Source organism: Ictalurus punctatus, chromosome 27, assembly GCF_001660625.3.
Source record: "Ictalurus punctatus breed USDA103 chromosome 27, Coco_2.0, whole genome shotgun sequence".
NCBI lineage: Eukaryota > Metazoa > Chordata > Actinopteri > Siluriformes > Ictaluridae > Ictalurus > Ictalurus punctatus.
The window spans coordinates 8,126,684-8,142,044 of NC_030442.2; the positions used below are offsets into that span (position 1 = coordinate 8,126,684).

General features: G+C 40.6%; 1 protein-coding gene across 3 annotated transcripts in view; it reads left to right on the plus strand.

The window, feature by feature from the left end:
* The window catches only part of rnf111 (ring finger protein 111), a 46,112-nt gene extending 35,269 nt beyond the window's left edge, over positions 1-10,843 (plus strand). Inside the window, exons 5-14 of one of the 3 annotated variants that reach the window (XM_017458524.3) lie at positions 41-253; positions 801-1,153; positions 3,011-3,260; positions 4,476-4,845; positions 5,433-5,558; positions 5,880-5,997; positions 6,444-6,521; positions 7,724-7,819; positions 8,891-8,994; positions 9,301-10,843. In XM_017458524.3, coding sequence (XP_017314013.1) covers positions 41-253; positions 801-1,153; positions 3,011-3,260; positions 4,476-4,845; positions 5,433-5,558; positions 5,880-5,997; positions 6,444-6,521; positions 7,724-7,819; positions 8,891-8,994; positions 9,301-9,418 — 1,826 coding nt within the window. In that variant the 3' untranslated portion in view covers positions 9,419-10,843. The remainder of the gene's footprint in view (positions 1-40; positions 254-800; positions 1,154-3,010; positions 3,261-4,475; positions 4,846-5,432; positions 5,559-5,879; positions 5,998-6,443; positions 6,522-7,723; positions 7,820-8,890; positions 8,995-9,300) is intronic. The other 2 variants (XM_017458526.3, XM_017458525.3) reach the window with 2 other exon arrangements.
* The last annotated feature ends 4,518 nt before the right edge of the window (positions 10,844-15,361 follow it).

A 15,361-nucleotide genomic window follows, 5' to 3' on the forward strand; every position in this document is an offset into this window, starting at 1 on the left:
TGTGTGTGGTGTGTGTTGGACTGTTTGGTTATCTCCTCAGATCTTTCAGTCGTGCCAACCACTTCTGACAGTGTGCACTTGCAACCTGCCAGCTCCTCTGCCTCCTCTGCTTCCTCCCTCCTTGCCTCTACCTCAGAGCCCTCCCAGGATGCCCCAGGCCCCTCCACTAGCTGCTCTGCTATGGCCCCTGACAGCACGATGGAGGTCCACAGTGGGGCCCCAGGGCCCAGCAACACTACCACTCCTACAGAAGGTGAGGAGACGCTGGACAGTGCACTATTTAGATTCTGTATGGTGGGTCACATCACCTTAGTCTAGTGTATAAAATAGGACATGTTGGGATTCAGTGGACTTTAATTAGGCTTTAAGTGAAAATAATTGTTTTTGAACAACAAATTTGTTCAAATGAAAACATCTTCATTGAGAGGGACAAGTGCAGAGGGGCCACACTGCCGGCACTGCAGCATAATTGGTTTTCCGTTGGTGCATGTCAGTCCAGTGAAAGAGGTGTGGCCACTGTACCAGTCAAGAGCAGTGTTCACTCCTCCTTTACTGGACTATCAGTTAAATAGTCCCTGCACAGGATTTTCACTTTAGTCCGGTAAAGGAGGCGTGGCCTCTGTGCTGGACAGGTACAATAGCCACATCTCTTCCACTGGATCTGGTAGACATAGAGAATCATGATGCATAGCACTAAAATAAACTTATTTGATATGTCTAAATAACAGAACACTGATGATAAGTAGTATTTTATGTTGGTTTTTTTGGTTGGTCGTTTATTTGGGGTTTTTTTGCATCAGAAGACAGTAGGAGAGGTTCATCTGGTGAGAGTGGTGGTGTTGCGATGCCCAGGCTGCCGTCATGTTGCCCTCAGCACTCTCCCTGCAGTGGCCCTTCCTCAGGGCACCTTTCCCTGAATCACTCTCACTCAGGGTGCATGCAGGCCGCGCAGGTGCAGCAGCATGGCCCCCCACAGCCCGGATCTCAACACTCGCATGGTCACTCTCATCACTTCCACCATCACCACCATCACCATGCAGGTACTGCGCCCTCTTCTCTGCCTTTCCCTGAGCCCAGCTGTCCCCTGGAGAGGCCCGGTGCAATGCCCGTACCCTGCGGAGGGGTCAGCGCCAGCACCCAGTACCATGACCAGGTATAACAGGTTTTTTTCTAAACTCACTTAATCACTGCCTACATATACACGATGGAGGAATTATGTTTTTGGGTTGACCGTCTATCCCTCCACCTGAGATTCTTGTTAGAGGAAACTAAAGCTTTCATGTTTGCAAATTGCTTTTGAATTATCAACAGATTTACCGAACATATTGGATTCGCAACTGATCCAAACAAGGTAACGGTCACGACAGGGTCCAATGTCTTGTCTGACTTGTTGGAAGCAGAGGTATCCCAGTCAACGCCTTCTATGTAGAGTTCTATTTGTTTATTATGGCATGACGTGGGTGTTTTGTGTTAGTTTGTCCATCTAAACCTTTTGGGAGTTGAACTTATCACACAAGCACTTATTACACAAAAGGAGAAAATCACTTGGCAAAACAAACTTTAGAACAGTGCTTTCTCACCTTTTACAGCTCGCAGCCCACACAGCCAACAGCAGAACCAACAGGCCTATACAAGCTACAGTGTTGCTTTACACTGACTTTACTTGAGTACCGAAGGAAATGCCCAAACAGCTTTCCACAATACTAGCGGTTGTGCTACCATTGGGGTGTGTGTGTGAGTGAATGGGTAAATGAAACGCAGTGTAAAGAGCTTTGGAACCTCTAAGGCTAAAAAAGTGCTATATAAGTGCAGACCATTTACTATAGGGGTTCTAACAGACTATGATCAAACAGTCAACCAGCATTTTACACATTTTGTTTGAGTACCACTGTCTGAAATTACTGGAGCTCCAACTTGCTGCTTAATCTAGCATCCATTCTCTATAAAAATAGACCAGAAGACTTTTATTTTAAATGTCTATTAACCTTAACATTCTTTAAGCATCAGTTTTCTGACCTGCTACTTTATTTATACTTAAACCACCTCTACATATTTAGTACTTTTTATAGGTTATGCATGTAACCCATGTTTAACATTAGAAGTGAAGAAAGAGCATATTAAAGGATGGTGACTGTGCAATGTTCGTGTCCCCAGCGCTTGCATTTCTCTTCCTTTGATTAAAGCCTTTTGAAAATGAATTAAAAGTTCTTTTGAAGTTGAAAAATTAAGACTCTTGGGTAATATTATTGTGTTTGAGGGAAAACAGTCAAAATGGTGACATTTTGTTTGAAGCCAAACTTGAAGAACAGCTGACCTCTAAATAATTTACATTGAGTTAATTGTCTGAGCTCCTTTGTTGTATTATAATAAGAGAAAATGCAGTGCCTAGTAGTCTAAACCAGTGAATTGTAAATTTTATTAACTCAAATCCCTATTCAGCCATTCTGCAAAATAATTAAATTAAGACATTTGCATAGTTATAATTATTTATGGCAATAAAAGAATCACTGTGGTCCACTGGTTAAAACCTATATCGATAGTGCTCTGCACTCCTACCCTTCAAGGGTTTTTGTCTGTGGTTGCTCCTTTGTCACAACCCAATGTTCAATAATGCAAGGGGAGTTTTAGGCTATTATGTATAAAAAGGAGCCGTCAGGATTAGCAAGACAGCGTAGTTTCCATGTGTAGTGCGTTAGGTGAAGCATGCTGAAGCTTTTGATGATGGGGCCCACAGCTACTGCTCAGATATGCAGAGACAGGAGACGGCTGAGTGAAGCGTACTCATGTTTTATACATCAAAGCATTAAATGGGATTAGATACGCTCCACCTCATAGAGCGATTTTGAATGTCCAATTTTTAAGATGTTACCATCTCTTTCATTATCAGCTTATTATCTCAGATTCATTTTAGATTGTTTTTTTTGTTTTTTTTGGTACCTGTGCTGATTTTGTTCCTTCCTACATTTTACATTTGCCTTTGTCTTTCTCTTGTTGTCTGTCTGTTTCCCAGCAGACCCTCCCAGTGGATCTCAGTAGCAGTGCTGTCCGTAGCAGTGGCTCTAGCAGTAGCAGTTTCAGCAGCACCTCCGCCTTTGATCCGTGCTGTCCAGGCAATACCTCTCGGCCTCCTGCTTACGTTTCCCAGGCCACTCCAGGTCCAAGCCAGCCAAGCGTGGTGGATACTTTCAGCCCGGCCTTGGTGGCCCAACCGCAGCCCCAGTCTCAGCTTTCATCCTGCAGGCACTACATGCATCCCACCTGTAAGTGCAAGTCTTCATCCATTCGCTGGCATCCTTATATTTTGTAGTTTAGCACTTTTGTGGCATTAATGACTGTTTTAAAATCATCATGTTTTGATACCTCAGTCTTTCAGTGTTTGTGCTGAGTTTTGTTCTTCAAACTGAATCACTGAAATAATGAACCTGCACCAGAATGCATGATATTGTCTCGTCAAACAAAAATGTAATGTGTGTAGAGTAACTTATAGAAATGTATTATTGGAAGCTTCATTATATTGGAGAAGCATTACTAGGATTTTACAAGGATGTCTGGGTTTAAGCAGGTCTTCACAAATAACACCGAACCAAGAGAATATTGTTTCTGAAATACTACAAACTGTTAACCTGTAGTTTAATGCTTCAAAATCATTGCAGTACTGTTCAGTAAGCAGTCTTTGTGTGTTCTGCCTCTGTGTGGGCATCTGTCTCTGGGGAGCTGGGCTGAAATAGCTGAAATTTGTGCTCGTACCCGATTCCAGTGCTGATGGTAATTAGGCAAAGCACCTGGTGTTTAATGTGTTAATTGCTGCAGGTAGTATGTGGCCAGCAGTCAGCTTTAATTGCTGCTCCTTCTCAGAATAGAGGCGTGTAGAATGTGAATGAGTGCGCTCCCTCCCTCGTGGGCCTCTGTTTAGAAGGATAATAGCTGCACATTACAGCACCTGCCTTCTCACTCAATCTTTACCTGTATCTCTGTATCTGCCTCATTTTCTCTCTCTCCCCTCTGTGGCACATCTCTCCATTTCTCTCTCTCACTCTCCCTCTCTCCCCTCTGTGGCACATATCTCTCTCTCTCTGTCTCTCTCTCTCTCTCTCTCTCTCTCTCTCTCTCTCCCCTCCCTTCTCTAGTAGTTAGCTTCATTTCTGCTTTTATCTCTTAAATCGGCGAGTTATTTCATCTCATGTTTGCTCATGCATGCTGCGGCAGTAGGAATTCAGACCCCCCCTTTACCACACACACTGCTCATGAAGGCTGCAGCTTACCAACCCCTTTAATGCTTAAAAGTCCTTTTCTCAAGTTTATATGCGAATACCAAGAAGAACCTTCAATATATTTCTTTAAATATATTTCCCAGACTTCTAAATGCTTAGACCGTGTCTTTGAAGTAAGCCAGATGTTCTGAATTGCAACGTTTATATCTTCAAAATAAGCTTTTTAAAATTCATATTGTGAATACTGTGTGTGTGTGTTTACAGATGGTTCTCTGGCGCGCTCTTTACACCACCAGTCCTCCTCATCGTGTCCTCACTCTCACAGTAACCCCCCTCCCCCTCCACAGCCTCCTCCTCAAAGCGACTACGTCATTCCCCACCCCGTGCTCCCCTACCACACCGCGTTACCCTCTCATGGCCCGGGCCACACTGTGCCTGCTGCCCCTGCTCCCTCTCTTCCACCCCACCACCTCCCAGGCTCTGCTGCCCCCCTGCCACAGCACCTGGCCCCCGAGCACCAGGCACTGCAGCACCACCTGCCCATGTTGGGCCCCAATGCCGTGCAGAGGCTCCACCAGCACGACATTCTGCAGAGGATGGAGGTTCAGAGGCGGAGAATGATGCAGCACCCCACGTGAGTGGCACTGGGCCTTTACTTGGCATCAGGTCTTCATGTATGCCTGTCTGCATCACTGTGATTAGCATCTAGCAAAGAAGTGTAACAGTCTTTTTGTATATTTTTATTATGCTATTATGTTTCTCTTATGTAATCGTTTATTACAATTCATTTCCAGAGCGTTGTTGAAGTTATTTATAATCATTCGTCTCATGGAACAGATGTGTTTACAATTTCAGCAGCTTCTTAATCCTCACCAACTCAGACGCACGCGACTGTTTCCTGTTCTGGGTTGGTTTTTATCACTCTGAGTGGGTGTATGTGTATATTTAGCCAGTGTGCGTGATTGAAGCGTAAACTCTTCGATTTACATACGCCCACTCGTGTATGAAAGTTTCTATAAAAATATGGGTAACAAGAGCGTATAGAACATTTAGAAATGTTGCTCATGTGCCGTGTGCCATCTGTGAATTATAGGTAATAATATAACATTTGGCATTTTTTAGGGAATATGTCGGTCTGTTGGTTTTTCTCTAATACTCTAAAAGCAGCATTTGTCATAATTCAAAGACATTTTAAAAAGCGAAATTTCTTCTTGTCTGCAGCCGAGCACACGAAAGACCTCCCCCTCACCCTCACAGAATGCACCCCAACTACGGTCATGGACACCATATCCATGTCCCCCAGACCATGTCCTCACACCCGCGCCAGACTGACCAGAGAACCACATGGTAAGACAAACATGACTTTGCTGTGCCTTTTTCACAGAAAAATAATTTAGGGAAAAACTACACCTGATCCCTTTAGGGTCGTGTATATAATCTGTTTTGCCATTTATCTAAAGTGGTTTATGAGGTGACATCACATCACTGTGCAGTTTCATTAGCAGTTTTGCTGATTAGAACACAGTGATCATCCTCTGGAGCTAAATATGTTAATTAATAGGGAACAAAGCCAAAAATGAAAATCAGCATCTTCTTTACAGCATTGTGTCTTAACTGGGATTTCTGCGTTGTCCGTATCTGATGTTGTGGTGTGTGTATGTGTTTCAGGGAGCTGGGCATCGAAGCTGGTGTGACTGTAGCTCCGTACCCTTCAGGGCATTTGCACCCTCATCTGCCCCACTACCATCCCCCACCCAGACTGCACCACTTCCCCATCCCACTGATGGTGAGTACCCCATCCTCCCCCACTTCCAGCCATCATTATAAACATTAACAAGCATTACCATAAGTAATGAAGGACTGGTGTTGGTGCAGATCTCTTGCATATTAATCATGACAAGCTATTGCAATCCCCCCTTTTACAACATCTGTTATTTTATTATAAAGCTTAGTGTATTTCCATTTATTCTATGTACTTGGCAGCCATTTTAAATGATTATTTTATGGTACATTTATTTGGGCAGTATTAACTTGTTTGATATTTGGGCAGTAAATATTTAAACCTGAATTTTTTTTTTAGTTAACTACACTTGAAATTATACTGCACGTTTGTCTGTATGTGTGCTCCAGAGACCCTGATACACAACATCAGTGTTTTGAGGTTTTGATCATGTCTGTCTGTGAGGATAGATGTTGATATCTATATTTTTTGCTTTTCTGTGTCTCCCTCAGCACTCTGGCATGTCCGAGGTCACCTATCCTCACATTCGCTACATCTCATCTAGAATGACATTTGGCCGAACATACGAGGTAAGAGCAGGAATTTAGATGGAATAGTTTGCTTAAAATAAACTTTACGCAGTCTTCATACACAAGCGTCAAATTGGATTTTTAAGCAATGTAACATTTTTAAATAAGAACTTTTGTGAAATAGCAAGGTAGCCTGTATTTACAGATTTAATGTAATGTGAATCTGTATCATCTACATAACTTCCAGCTTTTCAGTACAGTTCCACGCCACCGCCTTCCATCTTGTGCAGATGTTGCACCAAGGGAAAAAACTGATTGCAGTTTATCGTAATTCTGATTGTGAATTTATATATATAATTGGTTTATATTATATATGAGTATTTCTGCATTATTGTTTGTGGATGCACAAAAAAACGCAGTTTTTAAAAAATAATTAATCTACAGTCCTAGATGAATTTTATAATCTCACTTTCACTGCACCTTATGGTTTTTATTATTCATTTTAGGCACATATTTACTTCTGTTTACTTTGATCGTACCGTTTTAATTTGATTTTACAGTTCTTACTTGCGCTCCCATCACCGCATGTACACTGCGAGTGAGGTTCAGCGTGGCCTCGTTACAAATAGATCAATTACAGATCGCTCCCGTTATAGAAAAAGACAGATTTTACATATAATGACAAAATTAAATTAAACATTTTAAGCAATTCACCCCAGTTTCCCCAACTTCTTGCACACAATGGAGGAGTTTGTGCTCGTGCATCACTGTCGTGCTTCCGTGCTACACAAGTGCCACTTCGTAAAGTTTGCAGGTTACAGTCTTCATCGCTGCATTTAATATAAAGTGCTCCCATGCCTTAGAGGACTTGGCTCGCACATTCCACCCCCACATCCAGCGGTTATTTGACGACTACGCCTCCGTCTAACGGTCACATTGAGGCCACATTGGGCATAAAAGGAAACGTTTACTTGAACAGTAAACTCAAGAAATTCATTTTCTTTGACTATGGATATTCTGCTAATGTTAGCAGAGCTTTATTTGGGGGCCGGGGGGGGGGGGGGGGGGGGGGGGGGTAAATTAAATGTAAAATTCTTTGCTGAACCATTCCTGTAAAAGGCATCCATCAGAGACCCCTTTTGCTACCCAGCGACGTTCTGAATATTACAGCAATGCATGCAATGAGATCTAAACTAAACAGTTGATAAGCTTGTGGCTGTGGACCTCTTTTTTTTTTTTACTTGTTAATTTGTATTTCATAGGATTTGCTGCATTTAGAGGAGCGGCTGGGGACTGTGAATCGAGGAGCCTCTCAGGGAACTATAGAGAGGTGCACTTATCCGCACAAGTACAAGAAGGTGAGCGCTCATAGTGATGACAAAAGTGTATGGTGGTGATAGCCACTGTTAACATTCATGTGCCAGGCATTTTTATCTTGTGTAATCTTTGTACTTCCTCTGATATGGAATTTGAGACAGCTTTCAGTCAAGTTTTGTCCTGCTCTTTGCTAGTTCCTCTGTGAGCCCTGGGCCTAAAATAAGTGCATTCTTTAAAAGAATAAAAACATTATAGAACATTTTATATATATATATATATATATATATATATATATATATATATATATATATATATATATATATATATATATATATATATATAACTGTTTATTGCTTACTACAGTAATAGATGATCATGCTGGTTTTGGATAGCACAGCTATGATATTTCAAGAGATAATACTAGTGTACCTTCCAATAATATTACCATAACTACAGCAATAGCACACCTACTATAAAAACACTAACAAATGAGCACATAACTGAGTTTCCCTTCGAGATCAATGACGTTCCTACGCATCTGTTATATTAGGCAAAAACACTTTTTTTCTGAACAGGTCTCAACACCACCTAGAGGGCAAAAATAGTACAGAAAATACAGCAGAAGCTGTGTGCACAAAGACTTACTGAGCAGATGTGATTTATGGAATGCAAACTGGTCCATAAATATACATTCCCACCACCTCAACCTAACCTGTACTCATTTTTATGATCTCCTAATTTGACAAATATCTGTATGTGTGTGTGTGTGTGTATATATATATATATATATATATATATATATATATATATATATATATATATATATATATATATATATATATATATATAAAACTCAACAACCTGTTATCATATGTTTATGGTCCAGTAGGTTTTGGTGTGTTGGCATGCTGAGGACTCTGTCATACAGACTTCAGATCATTCTCATACAGTAAATCTCTGGAAAATGTGCTGCACTTTCTGATTAAAAAAAACAAAAATCTGTGTAAAGGCCCCCTGTGATGCCTGTGTGTTCATGTGCTTGTTAGATTGTAGTGTCTTTTGTGAGATGATGTTTTGAATGTGTGTAATATATCCTCTTGTCTTGCACACAGAGAAAGCTGCATGGTAAGCAGGATGAGGAGGAGGGCGCGGAAGAAGACACAGAGGAGAAATGCACCATCTGTCTTTCTATACTGGAGGAAGGAGAGGACGTCAGGTAAAGTCCTCGTGTGTGTGTGTCTGTGTGCCGATTTTTAGTTCAAACAGGCGATCTTGAGAAGGATGGTATCGGATGGTCTTTGTCTGTCGCTGTTACTGTCTCTCTTTCCTCCTTGTCTCTCTCTGCTTTCGCTCTGTCACTGTTTCTAGTGCTTTTTCTTTTTGTACCCGTCTCTCTGTGTGTCTGTCTGTCTTGTGTCTCTCTTGCTTTCTGCCTGGATCTTGCTCTCGTTTATGTCCATCTAGTCTCACTTGCTATCTGTCGGACATTAAACTGAGGATCTTGTGTATGTCTGTTTTGCAGGCGCCTCCCCTGTATGCACCTCTTCCATCAGCTGTGTGTGGATCAGTGGCTCCTCACTAACAAAAAGTGCCCCATCTGTAGAGTGGACATAGAGGCGCAGTTATCCTCTGAAAGTTGATGCTGTTTTTATAGTGACTTTTTTTTTTTTTTTTTTTTTTTTTTTTTGTGTCGTTGTACTGTTTTGTTTTTTATTTTAATTTTTTTCTCCAGTAACACATTCAACCAAAGATGGCATGAATTACCTGTGCAGATCCAATACTGAAAAATTTTAAAAAAAGAAAAAAAATTGACTGCCAGTTATCATAGTACCAATAATGCTAGAAATTACATTTTCATTAAAGGGTTCAAATTTTATTGTATTTATAAAGATTTTATGTAGCTTTTGTTTCACAAGTGTCATAGTATATTATGTTTTGTGTGTTTTTTTTTTTTTGTTTGTTTGTTTTTGTTTTTTTTATTTTGCATGGATCCTTGCGATGCATTTCTTTGCACATATAAATGATAACGGGCCTGTCGGGCTTTACAGACTTGCAGGCAAGAAGAGCTGCTCTGGTAAAGAAGCATTTTTATATACCTAATGCCTTGCTTTACCGGAAGAGAATATCAACCGCCATTATAAAACATTGCAGGACTCATTTTATCGATCAGTATATTGATTAGGTTCATGTTTTAGACAGTGTGATCTGCAAATGATTTTCTTTTTCATCACATTCCTTATTTAGGAAGTAAGATCATGTTTGAAATGGGTTCTTGTTATCAGTGTTCACCTTCCCACAGCGTTCATCATCACTCTTCACTTCCAGGGATCAGCATACGATCGTGTCCTGATGGATCCCACTGTGCACCTCAACATCACTATCGGGGGGGGGGGGGACCTGAATGTCACCTGTATCTGTTGTATCTGTTTTTAGTATCATTACAATCAGAGCTGTGTTAGGCCACGTTGCTCTCTCGATGAACTGTCACTGCTTGGTTCAGTGGGGATTTCTGGCACAAACCCATTCACCACACAGCCTGGAGGAATTATAAAACTGAGTATTGATTTCCTCGTGCTTTCCTGGATTTTTATTTCTCGCCTTTGTCTCTCATCTCTTCACATCTCTGAAAGGGACTCTTACAGGCTGATTACTCTGTTCAGATTAACACAAACGCACACACTCTCATGAATGCATTCTTTTTTTTTTCTCGATCTAGAGCTGTGCAGCAAACTGTTGATTATGATTTTTCTTCTGTTTTCTTTTTGCTGCTGTGAAAGCCTAACACTAATATTATTCTTAACTAGCTAACTTGCATATACTTGCACATGAGAGACAAAAAAAAAAAACAGGAGTGCATTGAAAAAAAAAAAAGAAGTGTGCTGAGGCCATGGATTTCCTCTGTTGAGTTTTAGGAGGAAAAAAACTGTCATTTTGAATGGAGTGTGGGAATACAGTACTTAATGGCAGGTATCCATGCATTCATAGACTTAATGATCCCAGGGCGCTACGCCTTGGGATTTACGTTAGTTTTAAAACAATAATATTAATAAAGTTAGGTAACTCTTTATGATGCGTGTTGTGTTTCCTTCATAATTAAATGTGATGGACATGTAGCATCCCATACATCATGAGCTCATCTGAAAGTATAAGGATATAAATATGGCATCATTTTTTACTAAACAACCCATGAATCCATTGTATACAGTCGGGTCCATCAATATTTCCAGAGTTATTGTTGTTTTAGCTGTTTATCACCGTATACTGGAGTTGAAATTAAATAATGAATAGGAACTCTAAGTGCAGCTTTAATGTGAGGGTATTTACATCCAAATCAAGTGAACAGTGTAGGAATTACAGCACGTTTTATGTGGGCCAGGTGTGTGTTATTCATTCATTATTTCACTTAAGTATGCAGATGAACTGATTTCAAGTGTGGCATTTGCATTTCTTTTCCTATTAATTCTCGGTATGAAGTCCAAAGGGCTGTCGCTGTCAGTGAATCAAGTCATCATTAGGCTGAAAAATCTAAACAAACCCATCGGCAGGGATGCAAACTTTTTAACTTTTCGGTGAAATTTGCCATTTTGGATCCAAAATATTGTCGTTATTGTGATTCGTCTAGATCCGATGAGTTTTTGAAAATGTTTGCAGGGGGGTGGATTTGGACAGGGTCATGGTGAATCAGTGAATGAGATCATAAGAATCACACCTTCTGAGTTGTCAAGTAAAAACATCTTCCTGGGAAGAGTGAACACCAGGGGTTTAACCTGGCCTGGGCATTGGGAGCTGTAGCCTAGAAGATTTTTTCTTTAGCCCTTAGTAAATCTCCACTTGGAGCAGTTCGTCAGTAGTGATGGGAAGTTCGGATCATTTTACTGACTCGGATCTTTGAATCTCGTCCAGTAAAATGAACTAATCTTTTTTCCCAGTCCTTTCATTAATTTCAGCAGAATATAAATAAAATGTTACATGTTCAATTCCCCAACACATCTAGTACTTAATAAATTATCAAATGAACTATAGGCTAATGCAACCAAGGCTGAATTATGAGAAAGAGAAATGATTAATATCTTAGCTGGGTCTTCAGGCTATGCAGTCTGTTAGTTCACCTCCTGATCCCAGTCCTTCTTTTGTTCACCTCTCGAGTCTTCGGGTTCGAATCGTTCGTTCATCCCATGACCACCAAATAGGCTGAATGCAGTGGCGCTGTGACGTCATGAACCCAAAGACTCGAGAGGTGAACTAATCATTTCTGTTTCCAGTACAGAACCTGTGGGGATGTTGCAGCGCAAGCGCGGTCAAAAATTAACAAATCGCTCTGTGAGACAACTTGTTGTTCCCGAGTCATATTAAAGATTCATTCGAAATGAACGACCCATCACTAATGAGGATGCACAAATAAGAAATGAGAAGCACTCGGGGTTTACAGGAAAATACGTGGAAACACTCGTGTCTTATTGGCTGAGTCTCTCAATCCTGCTAAACGCTAGCTCACAGCCAGTGTGAGGAGAAATGGATATACGCCATTTATTAATTATTTTAAACCAGTAAAGGGGTTGATATTGGAAGGTGTGTAAATGTCTATATGAATTCCAGTTTACGTGAACATGATAGGAGCAGAGCATAAGGAAAGATAATGTACTCTGCATGGCTCTGTAGCAGCTAAACCCATAGCTTAGTTGTGCCTCTCCTTGGCTAGCAACACCAAACTAGCCTAGTTAGAAAAGTTTTATATTTGATCAGTCTGGTAGTCCTACAAACAGTGACAACACCCGAGGCTAGTTTTATGATAAATTCAACTTTTTCTGATCATGTCATACATTGTGACGGTTAAGTTATCTCAGCATCCATAAGACAAAACTTAGGCTATTAGCTGAGCTGGAAAAATGCATCTAGGCTCAGCCCCGGATGATTAACAGTCCAGCTAACGCACCTGGGTGCTTTGCTGAGGAGAGCCGCTCTGGAGGTCTGCCCGCAGAGCTTCTCAAACTTTTGTAACTAAAGCCCTGCGCCACGCATATTGGATTAGACCAGGTATAATGATTATCTACTCTATATAAAACCTAGTCTATAATCTCTCTTGATTGATTGATAGATTTTTTTTTGCTTTTGTGTTTGTTTCCTTTTTTAATTACTTTTCATAACTTATGATTTTTTAAAATAACTTTTATAAAACTGTGATGGACTGGCATCCTGTCCAGGGTGTACCCCGCCTTGTGCCCGATGCTCCCTGGGATAGGCTCCAGGTTCCCCGTGACCCTGAAAAGGATCAAGCGGTTGAAGATGGATGGATGGATGTAACGGACAGGTATGGAACATGAATGATCAAAAATGTTTCTGAACACTATAACTACTTTGAACAAGAGAACTAGGTTGTAATAACATGGACTATTTTACATGTAAAACATGTTGCATTACATTCGTCTTGCGTTCTAAAAATATTTGCATAAGAATGATGTAAATTGGGAGGAAGGGTGCATCTCATCTCAAGGGTGTTATCCATTGTTATGACATTGTTACATCTCCGGCTCTCAGCCTCTCACTGAACAGAGCAGACGCAGAGAGAGGTGTGAGTGCAGTGGGAAAGCAATACTTCGCGCTTGCCGGACAGTACTGGTGACATTTGGAAAGTCACTAGATTTGTCATTAGGCGCTTTTTTCTTCTTCTTTTTTTTTGGCAAAAAAGTGCTAAGTTGGCAACACTGGTCTGCACTGACAGCTAGATAAAAGGCAGGCTAAACTCCACCCAGCAAAAAGAAAATACAGAGAGAGCGGGAACGCAGGGTTTTTCATTTATGCACATTCTATTTGAAAAGCAATAAAATACACAGAGGACCCAAATGATGTCTGTGTTTTTTTTCTTGAAAACAATTTGCACCCCCCTTCCAGTTGACAACCACTGCTTTAAGGTAAAGAATCTCTTAAAGTAGCGTTATGACAACCTTAATTGTTGTAACGTTACCATCTGTGGGTAAAAACCAACCAATAGCACAGACCCAAAAAACATAATAATGTGGGGAAACTAAGCCCAGTGTAAGGAGGAAAGAACCACCTAGCAACGAAGAAGCACATCTGGCAGTTTTTAGCAGATCCTGGCCTATCCTGTCTATTTGTTATTTTTATGAGACCACAGGTTTGTTTTGTTCAAGGTGGTGTTTGATTTTCTTTTAATTTATTCAGCTTGTAGTGTAGAAATGTCTTTTTTGCAAGTAGAATGGAAGTATATTTTTCCACATGTAGCATTGCACTGCATTTTTTTTTATAACGATAAACAGCAGCAAATGCACCAGCATGAGTTCTTTGATAGCAAATAGAAATATAGAATTGTTATTACATAAATATGAAAAGCAATTTAGAATTTACTATGTGTGATTTTGGGTACTTATTATATTTTGTATTCATGATTATTTATTGTTACGGAGAAGAAGAAAATGCTCCTGTTCCTCCTCACACTCCTTCTGATGCCCAAACACCCACATGGAGGTTTCCACTGCAAAACTGACCGCTCCATCTACCCCCCAGAGAAATCAGAGAAGAGGGGTCACTCTTGTGTCACTCATTTGAGCCATTTGGAGAGCAAGTGCTCCTGCATCTACATCACAACCTGAACAGGACAGGTGGCACAATATTAACGAGGATGATGTGCCTCCCGTACATCACTTTTCTCTTGCCCACACTCCTCGGGTACAGCACACTTCTCTAGAGCTGTTCTAGTTATTTTCTTTGGTAAAGCCACAATCTCTACAACACAAACCTGTATGCAGAGTAAAAGCAGAAGGATATGTAGACACCATGGAGTTCTGTAACTAGCCTGAAGATATGCAGATTCTTGGGCCTAGTCATTTACTGTGGCCTAATAAAGCCATCAAGAGTTTGAGATTTGTGGAGAAAGGATAAGCTATACATAGTTTTCCATTCCCAAACTCTGTCATGGCATTCTATAGATTTGAGGCAATATTCTGGATCCCATACAAGAACAACGTCAAAGACAATGAGCAGAGTGACCGGCTAAAAGTGGAGGCTGCAGCTGTCAGTGACGTGTTACAGGTGGCAGAGAAGAGGCCATGCTATCTAGTGACAATTGTATACACCTCAACCTGTGCCAAGAAAGACAAAGCTGGGAGAAAACACGGTGTACTGCCTTCAACTGAAGAAGTGCAGCAAGACTATTTACAAATGCAGGTCTTGTGATTCCTGTGTACTATAGTGGACCATCATTGTTTCACTGAGTGGAGATGATGTCAAGGACAGCCAAGCTCAATGATGCGCACTAGACTCTCACAATACGTATTTATAAGGCAGCACAACACAACTATCAACAACAATATAAAATAATGAATTTATTGGACATAGAAATAATTACTGCATTACTAATACTAAAGTCATTATAACTACAATATAATAACATTATAAAAATACAGGCTGCATTTTTATGAATACATTAATAGAACCATAAGACTGACTAATTAATTAGAGATGCACCAATACTAAATTTCTCAGCCGATACCGATAACCGATTATTCCGAGTGATATCAGCCGATACCGATAGTTCTGCCTTTAGTGCCTTCTTTTAAATGAATAAT